The following is a 19,367-nucleotide window of genomic DNA, read 5'->3' as shown; positions in this document are numbered from 1 at the left end:
TTTTTTTACTCTCATAGATTTTGTTACCATTGCCATGCATTATACGACTGATAGACTGCAACGGCTGGACTTAAAAATCATAATTTGTGTTCTACTGAAGAAACAAAGTCACCTACATCTTCGATGCCCTGGGGATAAGCAGATAAACATCACATTTTCATTTTTGGGTGAACTATCCCTTTAAGTCATTTTGCTCTGAGAACACAGCCATCAATCTCAGCCTTGACCTGAACAGATCTTAGCCGTCTTAGAGGAATAGTTCGACTTACGAATTAAGCGTTTACTCGCCCTCATGTTGTTCAAAACCTGTATGACTTACAGTATTTTTGTTTTGCCGTTCTGTTAAACATCTTTTTGTGATCCGTCATACAGGTTTGGAGGGATGCGCGAATGAGTAAATGATGAATTTGCATTCCTGTTGTTAAACTTCATTGCCTGTATCCGTCACAAGTCTTTGTTTTGATGTTGAAAAACAGACTAATGGCAGATACCAACCCCGAGATAAAAGACTGATCCATATTCATGACCTGCTTTACCAGCAATCCAAAAGCTGTTTATGAAGCTGTTAAATATTAATTACTAAAGACCTGAACCCGAGGTCCCTTTTGGATCTGATTTATGCAGAACATACTCATTTAATATGTATGTTCACATATATGGTCAATTATTGATTAGATTATCCATATTTACATTTGCCGCCCTCATTGCTTTGCTCAAGACAGAAGTGTTTTAGTATCTCTAGGTGTGGCCTACAGAATATCACAACAATATTGCTTTGGTTTTGAGCTTTTTGAATATTCAACCAACCATATTTATGAAAAAAAGCACCTGATATAAATACTTATATTTGTAGGAAATTTATGATAGGTGAACTCTCGCAGTTTTAATGTTTGATGTTTACATGTTTTTAATGTGTGTCTCAATTTTGATGTCTTTTGTTTTTGTTGTTGTTTTTTTCTTTAAATGAAATTAATATTTTGAAATTCTGGTTTGAAGCAATTGCAGAATAAAAGTGGAAAATAGTTCAGTTTTAGAAGGTATTCAGAAGGTATTTTTCGTGTGATTTTAATATTTTTCTAGTTCTGTTCTGTTTTCATCTAACAATTCAAAAGCTTCATACCTCATGTGTTCACTGCTGATCTTAGCTGGTTTAATTGAAGGAAATAATTGAAAAGTTAAAGATAAAGTATAGGGTAGGTGTAGGGAGGGCTTTATTGTACCAATAAGGTGGCATCCATTTAGTAATTAAAATTATAATTTACACTGTTGTTATTTTGTTTTCAGAATTGTGATTTGCTTTGCACTTCTCGGCCACCGTAGGTTTAACCCAGCTGACCAGTGTCCAAAACCATGAATCTAAACCATCTCAACTAGTTTGGTGTCTGTTGCAGCAAACCATTTAATTAGGGTGTTTTATACAGTATTTCAGCAGGGATTAATCAAAGAGAATTCCGAATTCGTACAGAATAGACTGTCCTTGAGTCCTTTTCTCTTCCTCAAACTAATCTTAACTTCTTTTTTTTTTTTTTTAGCTAGATGTGTCTCTAATTTCTATCCCTCGTTAAAGAAATCTGTCTTTCCTTCACTTGTGTCTGTCTTATCACGACCGAGCGGCAGAATCACGCTGTCTGTTTTACAGAATAACAGTGGATTGACTTTGTCCTCTCTACTAAAAAGTCTTTCTTAGTATTTTTGTTGAAATACTCTCTTGTCCTTCACTCAAGTATTCATCTTCCTGAGCTTCTCAATCTGTTTTGTCTCTGAATTACATAAAACTCACCTGCATCAGCACATGCTTCATCCTCTTGTTCTCTGATACCTGAAAAAAAACCCATTAACATCTTTTCAGTTATTAAAGTTATACATAAAGTAGGAATATATGACCCTTTTCTATCTCTTTATATTTCCGTGTAGCGATCTGTACGCTATTTTATCCGTCTTTCAAAGGCGTACTCTTCTGGTGACCGTTAATTCGGTTGGAAAGCAATTTGGCGCGTTAATTTAAATTGTGCGTCACGTGTACGTTTATCAACGGCTCTTACTGCAGCTCATCCAATCATGCATTTGAAACAAACAAAATTTTAACGGTTTATTTTGATTTAAACTGACAATATGTGCTAATAAAGAAGCGCTATTAGTTTTTATCAGCCGTTTGTTGCGTCTTGAGGAGAATAAGCCGCGTGAGTTATGGCTATTAACACGCCTTTTTTCAGTTTATTTTATGGCGATAATTACTGTTAAAGTAAACGAATATAAATGAGATGAATAGTGAGCAAGAGTGTCTGAGGGAGGAGGAGGCACACGCCTGTGAGGAACAGAGAGGAGATCGGGCGCATCATCTGCAGCTTCAGTCGCATCTTTATTCTGGTTCTCCATTAATATGAACGAATTTTCTGTCGTTTAGTTGTCGAGATGCGCGTGAAGCTCCTGCTGAATGACAGTAAGTTATTTTTCCACATTCGTTCTTCACACTTTACCTCAGTAAACCTGCTCCGGGGCTAGTTGTCACAAGGTCTGTCTCTCAATAACTTTGGGCATTAAAGTACTTTTTTTTTCTAGCACTTGTTTTGCATGTTGGTCATTTCTAAATATGATATATTTGACATACATTAAGGCATTATATTACGAAGGTAGATTAACCGAAGCTGCTCGGGACGGGTTTTTTTTTCTTCATAATTGACAGCTCGGGGCAAATTGTCACACGTTCAGTTAGTAGATTAATTAGCCAAAACAATGGTTTGGTACGTGTAACTTTGACTTTTATTGTTTCATAATTGTTTATACCGTTAAAATTCAGCAGAAATGGTCAACGTACCCCGATATAGTGAGACAACATGCCCCGATATTGGGATTAGCGGACTGTACAGTATTTTAAAAATAAACACCATGAGAAATATTAACCAAAGTAAAATAAATGACAACTTGCCCCGGGTTCCTCTAATATCTCCAAGCGGTTTTCTACACGTGTTTGTTTCTTTGGATCTGTTTCACGATTAATACATTCTAAAAAATGCTGGGTTGTTTTAACCCAACTTTGGGTCAAATATGGACTAACCCAATTTTTGGGTTAAAAATGTAATTGAAAAATTTAACCCAACAGTTAGGTTAGTCCATATTTGACCCAAAGTTGGGTTAAAACAACCCAGCATTTTTTAGAGTGTACTGACACTTGAACATTAATTATTTATTTCAAGTCATTGAAAATGTATGTTGTACTATAACAATCATCTCTGGCGCAGTTCTAAGGAAATGCATGTTTATTTTTTATTTGTGCTTCTATTTCAGGACACGTTATGTGTTGTATAGTTACAACTACACACATTCATATGTTCACGTATCTATTAAACTCTTTGTTGTTCGAGAGAACTGCTAAAATATGGATCTGAATCTGAGCTCTGCGGTGGTTAATGAAGCCGTTGAGGCACTGAAAACGAGCGACACATTCCCCTGCAGAAGATGAGATCCTTATTACTGGCCAGCGTTAAAGATTCATGTGAGCTCCACTCGAGCAACGAAGCGCTCAAACCCTGAATCTCATGAAACCTGTCAAGAACATGTTTCCCCATTCCTGGATAAAATCAAGTCCTGACCTACATTTGCTTTCTTAGAGAAAAACCCGGTTTCAAATTTTGGAAGTGAAATGCAGACCTGCCAACCTGTACGCATTTTGACCTCAAAGTACGATTTGTCACGCTAAACTACGCAAAAACCTGGTGACGCCCCTCCATGCGCAGTACTCAAATCAAGCAACAGCAAAAGAAGAAGAGTTCGACCAATCAGAGCGCTGAGTTCATTCCCCAAATAGCAAAAAAAAGAGACTGCAAATCGACAGCAACACAAAATCTCGCTCGATCCCCCTTCCACTCCTGTCATCTGACGGATTTCTTAAGCGAGGACAGTATAGCAGTCATTATTTATTTCTCTCCGAACTGGCTCCCCCCAAACCCCGTGTCTCTTCCCGTCACAATGATGGTACTCCACGTTTGGCAGGTCTGGAAATGAGTTGTGAATGCCATTTGAAAGAAAAGTTCATCCAAAAATGAAAATGTCCCCACCCTCAGGCCATCCAAGATGTAGATGAGTTTGTTTCTTCATCAGATTTGGAGAAATGTAGCATTGCATCACTTGCTCAGTAGTGAATGGGTGCCGTCAGAATGAGAGCTGATAAAAACCTCACAATAATCCACAAGTCATCCACAGCACTCCAGTCCATCAGTTAACATCTGGAGAAGACAAAAGCTGAAACAAACCCAGCATTAAGACGTTTTTAACTAAAATACGAGTCCATAATCCATAATAACGCATCCTCCTAGTGCTAGGCGGTATCATACCGAATACCGGTGTTTATTTTTGTTATGATATGAATTTTTAAAATACCGCAATACCAGTGTATGTCGCTTAAACAACGTTCGGAACGCGACACTGTTTGAAACGGGTCTCTTTTCACTGTTGCACTGTGGTGAGGGACAACCGCATAGCCGCTCTTTAGTGTAGATGCATGTTGATTTTATCAGACGATGCCGCGATTATAAATGAGAGTGTCTCCTGGTTAACGTATTAAAAGAGGTCGTGTTTAGTCACTATTTAGTGTGGTATTTTTTGACTATATTCACTCATCATGACAGTAAAATAGGGCATTCTAAGTCAGTATACTGCAGTATTTCCTCTCAATCAGTAGAAAATATGGTTAACACCCGGTCATGCATGAAAAAAAAATACCGTCATGAACCGTAAAACCAGTATAATTTTGAAAAATACCTTGATATACGTTTTTGGTCATACTGCCCAGCACTACTTCCTCCAGTGAAAAAGTGTTCTGGTGTGAATCAGGAGAGAAATCTGCACAGATCAAGCAGCGTTTAAACAGCTCTAAACAAATATGTGGCTGGATTTTGATGTGAGAGACAACAGCAGATGCACTTTTTCACTGGAGGAAGCGTTATTATGGATTATGGACTCGTGTTTTAGTTCAAAATGTCTTAATGCTGGGTTTGTTTCAGCTTTTGTCTTCTCCAGATGTTAACTGATGGACTGGAGTGCTGTGGATTACTTGTGATGTTTTTATCAGCTCTCGTTCTGACGGCACCCATTCACTGCAGAGCAACTGATGCAATGCTACATTTCATGTCACAATGCAAAAAAATTGTCCAAAAAGGCTTTAATAAAAAAAAATTTAATTTCTTATTGATTTCTTTTTCTGTTTCTAAGTGCAGTGTGACGTTTTCATAAGACAGCTGTGAGACTGAGTGGAGACGTAGCGATTAAAACTGATCATCAGCTGCAGACACTTCGAGAGATGGAGGTGATTATTAGATTAGGAAGCAATTATTCCACTGCAGAATGGAACTGCACGCAGAGCTATTAATTTCTGGAGCGCATACATTCATTAGCTAATACTTAATTATCATTTTCTCATCAGCGAACAGTGTTTGTGTCTATGTAATGACAGATTCATCAGCGCTCAGATTTAATACAGATATGAGGGCTCTCATCAGTGTGTATTGTCTTGAGTGATTCCTGATTAACGGGCATGAGGATGATGAGAACCGATTCCCTTTGGAAAGAGTGCCGCTTTCCCTTTAATTAGGGACGAAGCGTCCGCTTCACTGTCTCGCAGCTGCAGTCTCATTTGCATAATTTGTTTCAATGAACTGCTGCCCTCAGAAACATTGACATCTTAATGTTGTGATGAACATGTGCTGCATAAATTATGCATCAATGCATGTGCTGAAATGCATGCATGTGTTCACTCTAATGTCGTCAGTAACTTGTTCGTTTCACTCAGTTGTTCCCGCTGATTTGTAAATACAGTTGTTCACCCGTAAGCTCAGTGAACATTGATTTTTGTTAATTGTTGAAATAATTAATTTGAAGCTTACATTCAAGAGAGTACAGTCTTGTTTTACGGGGTTGTTGTTTTTTTTGTTTAACACTCATGTTGTGTTTTAAAACTGGGTACAACTTTTGTGTCATTGGCCCACATTGGTTTCCTCGCTATTTGACAAAAATCAGTACTATGAAAAACACTAAAGATTTGTGTAAAAACAGAAAAACTCTACTGTAGCTTATCTGAGACAAATATATTTAATAATTATCTTCTATTTTTGTGTTATTTCTGTTATGTTAGGGATCAGTTTGTCCCATATATTTTAATGTAACCCACATATTTTATTGTTATGTTAAAACTAACTGCTCAGACACAATTTTTTTGTTGTTGTCATGACTACTTGTAGTGACTATTTGTACACTGGGCTGCCAGTAACTACAAGTATAAATAGTATCTTACAATATTTGTGCTTGACGTAAGTCGTATTTATTGCTATTTGTACTTCCTCTGCCCTTTTATGTTTTTTCCCCAAACCCCTGTGAGGGTAAAATAGGGTTCTCACACTTCTTTTCAGTGCTACAACAGTCTAGTAATTGAGATCCAAAAAACTAACAAACAGAAACAACAGATTTTTTGACTGTGAAACTCAACTAGATAAAGAAACAGTTAATTTTCCTTGGATAAATCAGAAGTTATCTAAATTTTGAGTAAAATTTGTGTCTTTATTTAACTAAATTTAATAAGTTCTCATGTATTTCATTTTTTGTGTTTGACAAGCTACAAAAAATGTTTTCTCTTCTTTACACTATTTAGTGTTTTTCGAAGTGTTGATTTTTGGCTAATTGCATGAAAACCATTCGGGGGTCTGTTTGACCCCAAAACAAAAGTTGTAACAAGTTTTTGCACAACCTTTTCAAAACACATAAATGTCTCAAAACTTTGCATGCACATTCATGACCCTAAATAGAAAATATACACCAAATGTCAAGAAGAAATTAATAGTTTAACCAGCATTTCAAGCAGTTTGAATATTGAGTGTGGGTCAAATTGACCCAACTCAAAAGTTGCAACAATTCTTGTACAGCCTTTCCAAAATGCATCAATGTATCGAAACTTTGCGTGCACATTCATGACCCAAATTTGAAAATATTCACCAAATTTTAAGAAGAAATCAATAGTTTAGCCAGTATTTCGAGCACTTTGAAAATCAAGTGTGGGTTAAATTGACCCCATCACAATTTTTGTACATCCTTTCCAAAACACATCTATGTGCCAAAATTTTACATGCATATTCATGACTCTAGATAAAAAATATTCACCAAATTTCAAGAACAAATAAATAGTTTAACTAGTATTTCGAGCACTTTGAAAATCGAGTGCGTCAAATTGACCACAACGTAAAAGTAGTAACAATTTTTATACAGCCTTTTCAAAACACATTGATGTGTCGAAACTTTACATGCACATTCATGACTCTAAATGAAAAATATTTACCAAATTTCAAGACGAAAGAAATAATTTAACCAGTATTTTAAACAGTTTGAAAATTGAGTGTGGTTCAATTTTACCACAACACATGAATTCATCAGTACATTGAACACTGCAGTATTTTCTGAGCGTATAAGAACTGTTACTTTGAAACTTTTTTACACTGAAGTTTTTAGAGGACCGTGAGCTGAACGGTGCATGAAAAACCTTGTCAAGGGCTTCCAAGGCGGCTATGTGTTTATTCAATAGTTTCAGTGGACTGTTAATTAAAAACCCTGGCATTACGTGACTCATGCGTGACTGTGCAGTCGTGCCGGCTTTACCTTGCTTGTAGCGTCACGTTCGCTCCCTTGAGCGAAGTTCTTGATGCCACCAGAGCGGCTCGCCAATGCAATTAGTCCTTTCACTGAAGTGCTTGCAAAATGGCAAGTAATGAGAAGTTGTGCTTTAATACACTGAAGGCCTGATCGTGTGTGTGCATTTAACAGAAATTGCATTGAGTGTTCATGTTTTTCAAACTTAAAATAAATGGTTGCAGCTTGAAAGAATGTTGTTTTTTCTTCAGTGATGGCATGGCATGCTGTTCAATAGGCAATAGTAAATGCAGTAAACACGTCATATTATGTTGTTAACTACAATTAACCAGTTCTTTAATTTAAAAGAGACTAGCTCAATGTTGCTTTAGTATCATTGATATACTATTATAGTTTTTGATAATATTTTGAATTATATTTTCTGTTTTCACTGCAAATTTAGTTAAAATTATAGTAATTTTTCTAATTATTTTAGTTTTTAGTTTTTTAGTACTTTGTTAAACAAAATAAAAATTAGAAATGTTGCCTTGGCAACTAGCTGAAATAAGTGTAAGTTGATATTTTATTTTATTTCAGATAAGTGAATAAACTGGACCCTTATGTTTTTTTTTTTTGTTTGTTTTTTGCATGTTATACTTAAGTAATTAAAATGTACAAAAATATATTTTTTTATGGTTTTAGTTTTCTTTAACTATAATTACCTGGTTCTGCTTTATATATTAATATATAATGCATAAATTATATAATAATAAAATTTTTATATAATTACAATATAATTACATGCTTTATCTATTGATATATTTTTTATGTTATTACATTTGAAGTAATGAAAATGTTTTTTTTTTATGAATTTAGTGTTAGTTAACTATAATAACCCTGGTTCTGCCTCATATATTAATAATGAAACGGATCAAATGGACCTTTAATTAAGTTTTTTGTTTTTTTTCAGTTACATTTTATTTAAATTAACTTTTATGTTTTTCGTTTTAGTTAACGTTATGTTTTATATATATTTTATTCTATATTTTTTATTATATTTTCAGTTTTTTTTTTTTCAAGTAACAATTTTTTTTTTTTTTTAAGGATTTGGTTTTAGATAACTATAATAACCCTGGATTTGTCTTATGTACTAATAATAAAGTGGATCAATTGGATGTTTGTGTTTCTCCAACAGCTTGTGCTCATGGGAAATATCCTATTGTGACCATTACAAAATGGTTTAATGAGTAAATAATGACAGAATTGTAATTTTTGGCATTAATTGTTTTAATTGCATGTCTTCTCAGGTGCCCAGAGGAGCTTCATAATGCCTCTTCTGAACGTGACTGAAGACCCCACCCCAGATTCGTCTCCGTCTCTGTCCTCGTTTCTCCCGCAGACCAACTGCTCGGTGTCTCCGTCTCCCTCGTCTCCGCCGTATAACTTCTACGCCGTGCTGTTGGTATTGCTGATTTTTTGCGTGGTGTTTGGAAACGTTCTGGTGTGTGTGGCTGTGTCCCGAGAGAAAGCGCTGCAGACCACCACCAATTACCTCACCGTGTCTCTGGCCGTGTCCGACTTGCTCCTGGCCACGCTGGTGATGCCCTGGGGCGTCTATCTGGAGGTCAGTGGACGTCCTGATTGGCCAGTTTAATTGATAATTAAATGTAGTCGCAGCACAGAAGTAGAGCCCTATGAAATCCCTCATTTTTTCCCTAATTGTTGTATTTTTTCCTAAATGCTATTTTTTTCCTCTAACTTTTTTTCTTCTGGATTCTCTTTTTTCCTTTTAAATTTTTCAGGATTCCATTTGAACAGTTACATTAAATGTTAGCCATCAAAAAGCATGTCTAACTAATTAAAATTGTATCAACAATTTATTTTAACAAAAATTAAATTTTAATTTTTACATTCCCAAATTATTAAATTTTTTTCTCAAATTCTGTGTTTTCAGTTTAAATTTTTTCTGGATTCTGTTTTTTTCCCCTCATTAATTTTTTACTGGATTCCATTTTAATGGTTACATTTAATTTTAGTAATCAAAAAGTAAATCTAATTAACTGAAATTATGAAACTTATACAATTTAACAAAAATGTATTAAAAAATGTAACAAATTAAATTTTTAGAGCCCTATGATTTTTTTTCTCCCTAAATTTGTTTTTTCTCTTAATTTTTTTCCCATTTAATTTTTTCTAAATTCCATTTTTAATTACATTTTAGTAATCCAAAAGCATGTGTAACTAATTGACATTATGAAACTTACACAATTTAACAATTAAAAAAAATAAGAAAACATATTTTATGACCCTATGAAATATTTTATTCATTCCCAAACATTTTTTTTTTTTACGTTTACATTTTTCAAAATTCTGTTTTGATGGTTTAATAAAGTTTAATAATAAAAAAGCATGGCGAATCAATAAAATCAATTCATAAAACTTTTAGCAATTTATTAATTTATGAAAAAGTTACAATAATAGTGCCCTATGATTTTTTTTCCCACAACACAAATTCTGTGTTATCTGTTTTCATTTTTCTGGAATTAATAACAATTTATTAGCCCAAAAAAGAAAAATATAGAAATTAAATTCAGGCATGAAACATTAACAATTCAATTAATATATTAAAATGTAATCAAATAAAAATGTTAAAAATCCCTTTTATTTTTATTTATTTATTTTATTTGCATAAAAGTGTGCTATTCCTTAAAAAATAAAGTTCTATTATTATTATTATTTGAACAATTCCTATTTTCTCAAGTTAAGCCGAACTTTTGTTTTGATAAATTGAAAACAAGGACTAATTTTTAGTCTAACTTTTATGTCTTGTTTACGTGATTCCGTTTGCATTTTCCGCATCACAGAAATCCTATGGCCTTATATAAGAACAAAACCAGCTGTGATTGGTCACTTTACATGTCAATCATAGGGTCTCCTGCTTTCTGATTGGCCGGTTCATGGCCAGAGTGTGTTCAGATTCTGTGCTGATTCCTCAAATGTGTGTGTAGGTTGTGGGTGAATGGAGGTTCAGTCGGATCCACTGTGACGTTCTGCTCACGCTGGACGTCATGATGTGCACCGCCAGCATCCTCAACCTGTGTGCCATCAGCATCGACAGGTGACCCATCCGGCCTGCGCCAGAAATAAAATAACAATTATTAACATTAACACTTTAGCTATTTCCTAATCTGTTTTGCCTCAGCGTTCGTTTGGAGCGTCGCTTGACCTGAATTTGAATTAGAAATCCTGCAGTGTGTTTGAGGCACTTTTTCTGCTTGCGGGGAAATTTAGCGAATGCTCCTCATTAAACCCGTGCTGGAAAATTGGAAGCGTGCATTAAAATCGAGGAGCATGCATAACGAGCTGCAGGTAAAGTGGATGATTTTGGCCGTTATATAAGCGTAACGCATCATTACTGAACCCGAGAACGCGCTAAAGAGAAAACTGACTCATCTTATTCAAGTCAAACCAATTCATTTCTCATCTGAACGGAAATTGTGCTTTTGTTCCTATTCAAAAGCGGTTTCATTTTTGACTTTTGACGTGCTTTCTGAAGACTGAATGATGGGTCGTTCGTGTTCTGCACGACCTTTAAAACTTCTCAAGCGTCTCAATAAATGAATCAGTTTCTATAGATCATTCAGCAGACTTTCAGTTGTTATTGTGCTTTATTCTCTCGAATGAAGCCCTCCTCTAGGAGATGAATGACCTCTGTGTGTTTCCTCCATTCTGATCGATGTTATTGATTTGCACGGATTGACCAACACAACACACGATTGATCATCTCGACCGAAACGCTGTCTGTCTGCTTACGGCTTCTGCAGAATATATAATATGTTTTTTCTATTTTCTGTAACTCTTTGGATTAGGAAACACATATTCACTATTAACAGAGTTTTTCCTAATTTGCTTGCTTATTAATAGTTAGTAAGGCACATGTTGTAGTAGTTATTAGGTGTGTTAAGGGATGTAGAATATGGCCATGCATTAATACATGCTTTATGAGTACTAATCAGTTTAGACAATATGCTAATAATATGCATGCTAATAACCAACTAGTTAATAGTGAATACTGTTCCCTAATCTAAAGTGTTGCCCTGTTTTGACTAGGGTTGCAAAGAGGTGAAAATGTTCAGGTAAATTTTGGAAACATTCCAGAAAAACTTTTCGAAAGTTTCCGGAAATTTACTGGAAATTTCCCGCCCCTTTGCAACCCTGATTTGACTCATTACTTGATCAGAGCGCCCAAAACAATTTTAAATAAAACTTGTTATTAATATTTAATTTATTTTTTATTTATTTATTTAAAAAAATTGGATAAATGAAGTTACATCAACTGCAACATTTCTATTTTGACCGATTACTTAAACAAACTGCCTAAAAAATTAATACAAATTAAAATATTTTGTTTAATTATTTGTATTTATTTTATATGTATATATATATATAAATTTGATTAGGAATGCAAAATAGCTTATTTTTTCTTTTTCTGGAGTGTTATTATTTTTATTTTCCAACTTTGATTAGGAATGCAAAATAGCTTATTTTTTCTTTTTCTGGAGTGTTATTATTTTTATTTTCCAACTTTGATTAGGAATGCAAAATAGCTTATTTTTTTATTTTCTGGAGTGTTATTATTTTTATTTTCCAAATTTGATTAGGAATGCAAAATAGCTTATTTTTTCTTTTTCTGGAGTGTTATTATTTTTATTTTCCAAATTTGATTAGGAGTGCAAAATAGCTTATTTTTTTCTTTTTCTGGAGTGTTATTATTTTTATTGTCCAAATTTGATTAGGAATGCAAAATAGCTTATTTTTTCTTTTTCTGGAGTGTTATTATTTTTATTGGCCAACTTTGATTAGGAGTGCAAAATAGCTTATTTTTTTCTTTTACTGGAGTGTTATTATTTTTATTGGCCAACTTTGATTAGGAGTGCAAAATAGCTTATTTTTTTCTTTTACTGGAGTGTTATTATTTTTATTGGCCAACTTTGATTAGGAGTGCAAAATAGCTTATTTTTTTCTTTTACTGGAGTGTTATTATTTTTATTGGCCAACTTTGATTAGGAGTGCAAAATAGCTTATTTTTTTCTTTTACTGGAGTGTTATTATTTTTATTGGCCAACTTTGATTAGGAGTGCAAAATAGCTTATTTTTTTCTTTTACTGGAGTGTTATTATTTTTATTGGCCAACTTTGATTAGGAGTGCAAAATAGCTTATTTTTTTCTTTTACTGGAGTGTTATTATTTTTATTGGCCAACTTTGATTAGGAGTGCAAAATAGCTTATTTTTTTCTTTTACTGGAGTGTTATTATTTTTATTGGCCAACTTTGATTAGGAGTGCAAAATAGCTTATTTTTTTCTTTTACTGGAGTGTTATTATTTTTATTGGCCAACTTTGATTAGGAGTGCAAAATAGCTTATTTTTTTCTTTTACTGGAGTGTTATTATTTTTATTGGCCAACTTTGATTAGGAGTGCAAAATAGCTTATTTTTTTCTTTTACTGGAGTGTTATTATTTTTATTGGCCAACTTTGATTAGGAGTGCAAAATAGCTTATTTTTTTCTTTTACTGGAGTGTTATTATTTTTATTGGCCAACTTTGATTAGGAGTGCAAAATAGCTTATTTTTTTCTTTTACTGGAGTGTTATTATTTTTATTGGCCAACTTTGATTAGGAGTGCAAAATAGCTTATTTTTTTCTTTTACTGGAGTGTTATTATTTTTATTGGCCAACTTTGATTAGGAGTGCAAAATAGCTTATTTTTTTCTTTTACTGGAGTGTTATTATTTTTATTGGCCAACTTTGATTAGGAGTGCAAAATAGCTTATTTTTTTCTTTTACTGGAGTGTTATTATTTTTATTGGCCAACTTTGATTAGGAGTGCAAAATAGCTTATTTTTTTCTTTTACTGGAGTGTTATTATTTTTATTGGCCAACTTTGATTAGGAGTGCAAAATAGCTTATTTTTTTCTTTTACTGGAGTGTTATTATTTTTATTGGCCAACTTTGATTAGGAGTGCAAAATAGCTTATTTTTTTCTTTTACTGGAGTGTTATTATTTTTATTGGCCAACTTTGATTAGGAGTGCAAAATAGCTTATTTTTTTCTTTTACTGGAGTGTTATTATTTTTATTGGCCAACTTTGATTAGGAGTGCAAAATAGCTTATTTTTTTCTTTTACTGGAGTGTTATTATTTTTATTGGCCAACTTTGATTAGGAGTGCAAAATAGCTTATTTTTTTCTTTTACTGGAGTGTTATTATTTTTATTGGCCAACTTTGATTAGGAGTGCAAAATAGCTTATTTTTTTCTTTTACTGGAGTGTTATTATTTTTATTGGCCAACTTTGATTAGGAGTGCAAAATAGCTTATTTTTTTCTTTTACTGGAGTGTTATTATTTTTATTGGCCAACTTTGATTAGGAGTGCAAAATAGCTTATTTTTTTCTTTTACTGGAGTGTTATTATTTTTATTGGCCAACTTTGATTAGGAGTGCAAAATAGCTTATTTTTTTCTTTTACTGGAGTGTTATTATTTTTATTGGCCAACTTTGATTAGGAGTGCAAAATAGCTTATTTTTTTCTTTTACTGGAGTGTTATTATTTTTATTGGCCAACTTTGATTAGGAGTGCAAAATAGCTTATTTTTTTCTTTTACTGGAGTGTTATTATTTTTATTGGCCAACTTTGATTAGGAGTGCAAAATAGCTTATTTTTTTCTTTTACTGGAGTGTTATTATTTTTATTGGCCAACTTTGATTAGGAGTGCAAAATAGCTTATTTTTTTCTTTTACTGGAGTGTTATTATTTTTATTGGCCAACTTTGATTAGGAGTGCAAAATAGCTTATTTTTTTCTTTTACTGGAGTGTTATTATTTTTATTGGCCAACTTTGATTAGGAGTGCAAAATAGCTTATTTTTTTCTTTTACTGGAGTGTTATTATTTTTATTGGCCAACTTTGATTAGGAGTGCAAAATAGCTTATTTTTTTCTTTTACTGGAGTGTTATTATTTTTATTGGCCAACTTTGATTAGGAGTGCAAAATAGCTTATTTTTTTCTTTTACTGGAGTGTTATTATTTTTATTGGCCAACTTTGATTAGGAGTGCAAAATAGCTTATTTTTTTCTTTTACTGGAGTGTTATTATTTTTATTGGCCAACTTTGATTAGGAGTGCAAAATAGCTTATTTTTTTCTTTTACTGGAGTGTTATTATTTTTATTGGCCAACTTTGATTAGGAGTGCAAAATAGCTTATTTTTTTCTTTTACTGGAGTGTTATTATTTTTATTGGCCAACTTTGATTAGGAGTGCAAAATAGCTTATTTTTTTCTTTTACTGGAGTGTTATTATTTTTATTGGCCAACTTTGATTAGGAGTGCAAAATAGCTTATTTTTTTCTTTTACTGGAGTGTTATTATTTTTATTGGCCAACTTTGATTAGGAGTGCAAAATAGCTTATTTTTTTCTTTTACTGGAGTGTTATTATTTTTATTGGCCAACTTTGATTAGGAGTGCAAAATAGCTTATTTTTTTCTTTTACTGGAGTGTTATTATTTTTATTGGCCAACTTTGATTAGGAGTGCAAAATAGCTTATTTTTTTCTTTTACTGGAGTGTTATTATTTTTATTGGCCAACTTTGATTAGGAGTGCAAAATAGCTTATTTTTTTCTTTTACTGGAGTGTTATTATTTTTATTGGCCAACTTTGATTAGGAGTGCAAAATAGCTTATTTTTTTCTTTTACTGGAGTGTTATTATTTTTATTGGCCAACTTTGATTAGGAGTGCAAAATAGCTTATTTTTTTCTTTTACTGGAGTGTTATTATTTTTATTGGCCAACTTTGATTAGGAGTGCAAAATAGCTTATTTTTTTCTTTTACTGGAGTGTTATTATTTTTATTGGCCAACTTTGATTAGGAGTGCAAAATAGCTTATTTTTTTCTTTTACTGGAGTGTTATTATTTTTATTGGCCAACTTTGATTAGGAGTGCAAAATAGCTTATTTTTTTCTTTTACTGGAGTGTTATTATTTTTATTGGCCAACTTTGATTAGGAGTGCAAAATAGCTTATTTTTTTCTTTTACTGGAGTGTTATTATTTTTATTGGCCAACTTTGATTAGGAGTGCAAAATAGCTTATTTTTTTCTTTTACTGGAGTGTTATTATTTTTATTGGCCAACTTTGATTAGGAGTGCAAAATAGCTTATTTTTTTCTTTTACTGGAGTGTTATTATTTTTATTGGCCAACTTTGATTAGGAGTGCAAAATAGCTTATTTTTTTCTTTTACTGGAGTGTTATTATTTTTATTGGCCAACTTTGATTAGGAGTGCAAAATAGCTTATTTTTTTCTTTTACTGGAGTGTTATTATTTTTATTGGCCAACTTTGATTAGGAGTGCAAAATAGCTTATTTTTTTCTTTTACTGGAGTGTTATTATTTTTATTGGCCAACTTTGATTAGGAGTGCAAAATAGCTTATTTTTTTCTTTTACTGGAGTGTTATTATTTTTATTGGCCAACTTTGATTAGGAGTGCAAAATAGCTTATTTTTTTCTTTTACTGGAGTGTTATTATTTTTATTGGCCAACTTTGATTAGGAGTGCAAAATAGCTTATTTTTTTCTTTTACTGGAGTGTTATTATTTTTATTGGCCAACTTTGATTAGGAGTGCAAAATAGCTTATTTTTTTCTTTTACTGGAGTGTTATTATTTTTATTGGCCAACTTTGATTAGGAGTGCAAAATAGCTTATTTTTTTCTTTTACTGGAGTGTTATTATTTTTATTGGCCAACTTTGATTAGGAGTGCAAAATAGCTTATTTTTTTCTTTTACTGGAGTGTTATTATTTTTATTGGCCAACTTTGATTAGGAGTGCAAAATAGCTTATTTTTTTCTTTTACTGGAGTGTTATTATTTTTATTGTCCAAATTTGATTAGGAATGCAAAATAGCTTATTTTTTCTTTTTCTGGAGTGTTATTATTTTTATTGTCCAAATTTGATTAGGAATGCAAAATAGCTTATTTTTTTTATTTTCTGGAGTGTTATTATTTTTATTTTCCAAATTTGATTAGTAATGCAAAATAGCTTATTTTTTTATTTTCTGGAGTGTTATTATTTTTATTTTCCAAATTTGATTAGTAATGCAAAATAGCTTATTTTTTCATTTTCTGGAGTGTTATTATTTTTATTTTCCAAATTTGATTAGGAATGCAAAATAGCTTCTTTTTTCCATTTTCTAGAGTATTATTATTTTTATTTTCCAAATTTGATTAGTAATGCAAAATAGCTTATTTTTTTCATTTTCTGGAGTGTTATTATTTTTATTTTCCAAATTTGATTAGAAATGCAAAATAGCTTTATTTCCAAGTTGATAATAGACCCTCATAATGCTCCAAACCCGTATGACCTTGTGAAACTCAAAGGAGAATCTTTACTCAGTTCTTTAACATACAGCAGCGGTTCATCATGACCACGTCAGTCGTACTGATTTGATGTAAATGCACGCTGAACGAAGAGCTGAACTTCTTCTAAAACAGTGAAAGTCATCGCTGCTCAAAACCCAGAGACGGTCGCGTCCCGTCGAGTTTAATCTAATGTTTCTCTTGCTTCAGCTCTCCAGCTCCGTCCTTTGAGCCTGACCTTCGTCTGAGCCTTTATAAACCTCATCGGTTGAAGCAGCACAGTGAACTTTTGTGCTGATCTCCATCCAGAGGGACGTGGCTGGATTCATGCAGTCGTAATAAGGTTTCCCTCCGAGCATAATTATCATGTCCACACTCCAGGCGATATGCATGTTTCTCCTTTGTGTTAAAGCTCTAAAGATCAGCTCTCATATATGCTTACATGTAAGGATTTGGGAATAAGAGCAAATCCCAGTATCCCTCCAAAGATCACATCCTCCAGGCGATCCCAAAACGCGTCTGTTTAGCTCAGCGGGATTCATTACGGATGGATCGGAGAGCAGGAAAGGTCCAAAGGTTTTATGCTTCAGCTCGATTCATTGCTGTCTCTATATGAACACATGAAGTTCAACTCCAGAGCTGCTCTGAGAGCCACTTCATCAGCATTTCATCATTTAATTTGGTTAAAACTGTTGTCAGATACACACAGAAACTAAAAGATGTTCACTACAACCTGCCAAAATAAAAGTTTGGTTTAAGCTGAAGAAATTATGACAACAATATGTTACTCTTGTATAGTAAAATGTGCTTCTTAAAGTAATAATAATGTGATTCAGACTTTATTGTAAAGTTTAATTTAAAATTTTAATTTGCATTCGATTACATTTTAAAAGTTTCATTAATTTCATTATTTTTTTTATGCCTTTATTTGGTTGTCACCGTTTTTGATAATAAATTTGTATTAAATCATAAATCCAGAAAAAGTGAAACAGAAAACACAGAATTTCTGGATAAAACAAAATCTTAGGGCTCTATTATTGTAAAAATGAATTGTAATAAATTATTAAATTGTTAAATGTTTATTAATTCAATTAGTCAGACGTGCTTTTTTATAATCAAAATTTTATTAAACCACTAAAGCGGAATCCGTAAAAATGAAAACTGAAAATATAGACTTTGGGAAAAAATATAACATTTAATTTTGGAAGGAAAAGAAAAACAGATTTCATATTTGTCAAACTTTTAATTAATTGTTTTTTAAAGTCATATAAGTTTCATAATTTAAATTAATTTGACATGCTTAATAACTAGTGCTGTCAAACCGTTAATCGCATTCAAAATAAAAGTTTGTGTTTACATAATATATGTGTGCTTACTGTTTATATTTATTATGTATATATAAATACACACACATGCATGTGTATATTTAAGATAAATATGTTTGTACATTCAATATATTTATATATAATATAAATTATATAAATATAAATATATACATGTAAATATTTTCAAAATATATACTGTATGTGTGTGTATTTATATATACATAATAAATATACACAGTACACACATATTATGTGAACACAAACTTTAATTTTGCATGCGATTAATCACGATTAATTGATTTGACAGCACTATTAATAACTAATATTTCTAGAAAATCAAGAAAATTTTTAATTTAGGAAAAAATAAAACTGATTTCATAGGACCTAAAACTGTAATTTTTTTGTTACAATTTTAATAAATTGTTGTCAAATTGTATATATTTCATGATTTCAATTAATTAGACATGCTGTTTGATAACTAAAATTTCCCGAAAATCCATAAAAAAAAAACAAAACAAACAGAAACCAAAAAAATTAAAAGGGGAAAAAATGGAATTGAGAAAAAATAAAACTGATTTTAAAAAATATTTTTGTTTCATTGGTGTCTACAACGAACAATTGAGATATTATAGACATCCTACAGGAAAAATCTCCTTGTAATTCTTGTAATTTAGTCTTGTAATTTATAAAAAGTGCTCTACCCTCCAGCGCAGTTGTTCACGGAAATAAAGCAGAACTTTAACTAGTTGAGTTTAGTTATTGTTAATGTCACGTGTAGCGATCGCAGCACATCGCTATTTAGACGCTGCCACTTATAATCTAGCGTCGTCTCCTTATTTAATGTTTGCTCGTGTCCCTGAGCGTTCGCATTCATCAGTGTGTTGAAGAGTCCTGTTCTTCCAGACGCTCCACGCGTCTACAGCAGGATGATCCGACTCCTCCTGCCTGGATCTCAATAAGACCCTCTTCAGCTCGAGTGCATCTGCTGTGTGTGTGTGTGTGTGTGTGTGTGTGTGCGCGCGTGTG

General features: G+C 32.5%; 1 protein-coding gene and 1 pseudogene across 1 annotated transcript in view; both read left to right on the top strand.

Annotated features, from left to right (window-relative positions):
- Positions 1-1,971, top strand: part of LOC107677402 (DNA repair protein XRCC1-like) — a 26,053-nt gene extending 24,082 nt beyond the window's left edge. The window contains exon 18 of the mRNA XM_016472288.1: positions 1,915-1,971. Within this exon, the coding sequence (XP_016327774.1) occupies positions 1,915-1,971 (57 nt within the window). The remainder of the gene's footprint in view (positions 1-1,914) is intronic.
- Positions 1,972-2,423: 452 nt separating this feature from the next.
- Positions 2,424-19,367, top strand: part of LOC107677405 (D(2)-like dopamine receptor) — a 21,263-nt pseudogene continuing 4,319 nt past the window's right edge.

This window comes from Sinocyclocheilus anshuiensis, unplaced genomic scaffold (assembly GCF_001515605.1).
Source record: "Sinocyclocheilus anshuiensis isolate Anshui unplaced genomic scaffold, SAMN03320099.WGS_v1.1 scaffold965, whole genome shotgun sequence".
NCBI classification, from domain to species: domain Eukaryota; kingdom Metazoa; phylum Chordata; class Actinopteri; order Cypriniformes; family Cyprinidae; genus Sinocyclocheilus; species Sinocyclocheilus anshuiensis.
Note: the sequence above shows the minus strand (reverse complement) of the source record. Positions and strands in the feature narration are given on the sequence as shown.